The 3,217-nt window shown below is 53.7% G+C and overlaps 1 protein-coding gene across 1 annotated transcript in view; it reads right to left on the bottom strand.

Moving 5' to 3' along the window:
- Positions 1-3,217, bottom strand: part of E2F4 (E2F transcription factor 4, p107/p130-binding) — a gene marked incomplete at its 5' end in the record, with an annotated part of 10,587 nt that overhangs the window by 1,996 nt on the left and 5,374 nt on the right. The window contains 2 exons of the mRNA XM_010161296.1: positions 1,365-1,412; positions 2,866-3,051. Coding sequence (XP_010159598.1) covers positions 1,365-1,412; positions 2,866-3,051 — 234 coding nt within the window. The remainder of the gene's footprint in view (positions 1-1,364; positions 1,413-2,865; positions 3,052-3,217) is intronic.

Genomic DNA, 3,217 nt, shown 5'->3' with positions numbered 1-3,217 from the left:
CTTCTCCAGGCTGAACAAGCCCAACTCTCTCAGTCTTTCATCATAGCAGAGGGGCTCCAGCCCTCGGATTATTTTTGTGGCCTCCTCTGGACTCGCTCCAACCAGTCTATATCCTTCCGATGTTGTGGGTTGCACAGGAAGAACTTCCCCAAGGAAGAACTCCAGGCTGTTGCAGCTTAAAGTGCACAGCCTTAAAGCAGCTGCTAGTGCCAGGGCAGCATCCCTGGAGTCACACAGGGATGAGAGCAGCAGGGAACGTGCTGCGAGGCCCATTTCTCTAAGCTCTGCAGCGACATTTTTTTCCCAGTCCTGAGCCTCACCCCTGTAGCTGCCGACTGTTTCATCCTTCACTCCTGGATCTCCATTTTCCTGCTCCAAACTGGGAAGAATCCTCCACAAAACAACATAGGTTTCTGCAGATGGCGAACTCCTATTTAACAGCATCCAGGTCGTCGCGCAGGAGGGGCGGTTTGGGTTAAGCTACACCTTCTGCACGGGCTGGGGCCTCGCAGCAGGTTGCCTTTCACACTGCCACGTCAGGTTTCCCCTTTGGACATCCTCAGTCATCACCAAAGCCTCACCCACTGCCCACAGCAAGGCGGAAAGGGGTTCTCCAGGCCGACCGTGGCGCCCAGGGCTCCTGGGCACTTGTACGTACGAGGGACTGTTGTACCTACCCCGTCACCACCGAAGCACTCGGAACTCAGCTCTGCCAGCTGCAGGGCTAGAAAGCATTACGCCAGCATCGTGCAAGTAGTTTCCCAGTCTAGGCTAATGTTAGACTCAATTCCTTCACCTTTCCTGCCCTGAGGCCCGGAGTCTGTCCCATCATTAGGCAGCGACCCCCACACATTGTTTGGGCAGAGGCCGAACTCCCCACACAAGTAACAGCACCCCCTTCCCCTTCTGCTCCGAAATTACCGGCACCACCGAAAGCACCGAGTGTATTTCGAAGAGAGGAGATTATCTCCCTGGATGATTTGCTTGGATTAGCCATGGGCAGGCTACAGCCAAAACAAGACTAACGGGGACTCTTCCTGTGTGTCGGCAGCTGGAGAAGGAGCACGGGAAGCCAGAGCATGGATTAGTGTCGGCATGGGGAAGGGAAAGCCATCCTCATTGTCTACAGCCTGTGGGACAAACTAACAGGTTGCTGGCAACACAGGGATAGAAAAATATATATGGAAACCAGTGATTTTAAGAGTGCCCTACTACAAGTAGAGAGCCAGCAGTCACCAACAACCACAAGCACCTCACAAAACCACAACCCCAAAATACTCCAAAAGGGAGTGAATAAAACGAACTGTCCCACTTCTGCGGGTGGACGGGCACAGAACAAAGCCGTGGGCAGGGAGTGAACATACCTCTCGTTGGATCAAACATCTCTGACAGCTCTTTGGGAAGTTCCAGTACTGCAAATACAACAAACCAAATGGTTTGCATTGTTACATGAGGAGTGTGAAATGCTTTACAGCGTCATCACCTACTGTCCTATTTGGTCCTTATGCACCCAAATCCTCCTAAGCCATCCAGAAAATCTGCTCCCATACCCCAGCTCACATATTTCTGCCGAAATGATGAGCAATAAGAAAGACTTAGGCTTGATCAAATAGATCCTTAGGAGCCTCGGGATGCACAGCTCCGGAGTAACTGCCTGCACGCAAGCCTCACACGGCATCAGTGTCCGTAGAGCACGTGGATTTACCCTGTGATGGATGAGGGCATGCCTGTGGAGCCAGCGCAGGGCCCCCGGGCTACGGTAAGCTCTACTCCACCGTCAAGGCTACTCCAAGGTGCAGACAGTTCATGCTTCTCTTGGACACGCTAGCAGCAGACATGGGAAACAGCACCGCGTGAGCTACATTTGAGCAAGATTTCCTCTTCTAACCCTAATCACTCTCCCTGGAGTGTTTCTGCAGCCAAGGTAGGCTTCCAAACCTTGAAGCGGTGTGTTTTACTTAGAGGATGCTTTTCCGTCCCTGGGCCAGCCTGCCATTTCCTGGCATAAAGCTCCAGTGTTCCTGGTTTCAAGCCCGTTTCACCTCACCGAGCACAGCAGGAAGCTCCCCAGTTATACACTGGGAGAGCGTTAAGAGCACGAGATCACTAGAGAGAGATGAAGTATTTCTGAGTAAAGGAGGAAAGCAGAGACTAGAGCTCTCCTAAGGCAGGAGAACTCCCGAGTTACAAAGGTGCTCTCAGTGACGGCCAGAAATTCTGTAGCTTCACAGAGTAGAATCATAGAATCACAGAATGGTTTGGATTGGAAGGGACCTCAAAGATCATCCAGTTCCAACCCCCCTGCCATGGGCAGGGACACCTTCCACTAGACCAGGTCGCTCAAAGCCACATCCAGCCTGGTCTTGAAGACATCCAGGGATGGGGCATCCACAGCTTCTCTGGGCAACCTGTCCCACTGCCTCACCACCCTCTCTGTGAAGAATTTCTTCCTGATATCTAATCTAAACCTCCCTGATTTCAATTTATACCCATTACTCCTTTTCCTATCACTACAGGCTCCTATAAAAAGTCCTCTCCCAGTCCATTCTCAAGAATTGGACCTAGCGCTACAGAAGGGGCTGAAAGGGAACAATCCTACATGTACCAGCAGAGGTGTATGCCATGTGAGTGTCCCTTGCAGATTTTCCAGTGTCGCAGGAAGCGTCAGGACACTAGACATGACACAGTCACCTCCTCACCGGGCTCCCCAGCACCCTCACAGGGAAATGCCTACTCATCCCTCGCAGAGTCTGGCCGACAGCAAAGGCAGAAAGGAGTTCTGCTTCTTCCTCCAGGGCCCGCTGCCTTCCCCTCGCTCCGAGTGGCACTCTTGGAGCCACGTGTGAAACGAGGGTGCATACTCACTTCCCGTGGGGTCGGGCTTGATCGGCTCAAAGGAGGTAGAGGGACTGGGTAGGACGGAGCTGCTGTCCAGCGAAGCGGAGGACTGGAGCGGCTGGGTGTCCAGCCCGGCCGGCTGGCCGGCCGACGCGTTGCCGAGGGGCTTGAAGTCGCCGCTGCTCTTGGACTCTGCCGCTGAGACACCACGTTCTGGAAAGAGCCACAGACACAGAGGAATGTCACCTCCCACCAGCGCCAGAGCAAGCACAGACCAAACCCCCGCTCCCGGCAAGGCTGGCCAAACGCAGGCAGCTGCGCAGGAAGGTTGTTTGCCAGTTAAACTTCCAGGTCCTGTGGTGAGCAGTCTTGGTGGTGT

The sequence above is a fragment of the Eurypyga helias genome, unplaced genomic scaffold (assembly GCF_000690775.1).
Source record: "Eurypyga helias isolate BGI_N326 unplaced genomic scaffold, ASM69077v1 scaffold29620, whole genome shotgun sequence".
Classification (NCBI taxonomy): domain Eukaryota; kingdom Metazoa; phylum Chordata; class Aves; order Eurypygiformes; family Eurypygidae; genus Eurypyga; species Eurypyga helias.
This window is presented reverse-complemented; position numbering and strand designations above follow the sequence as displayed.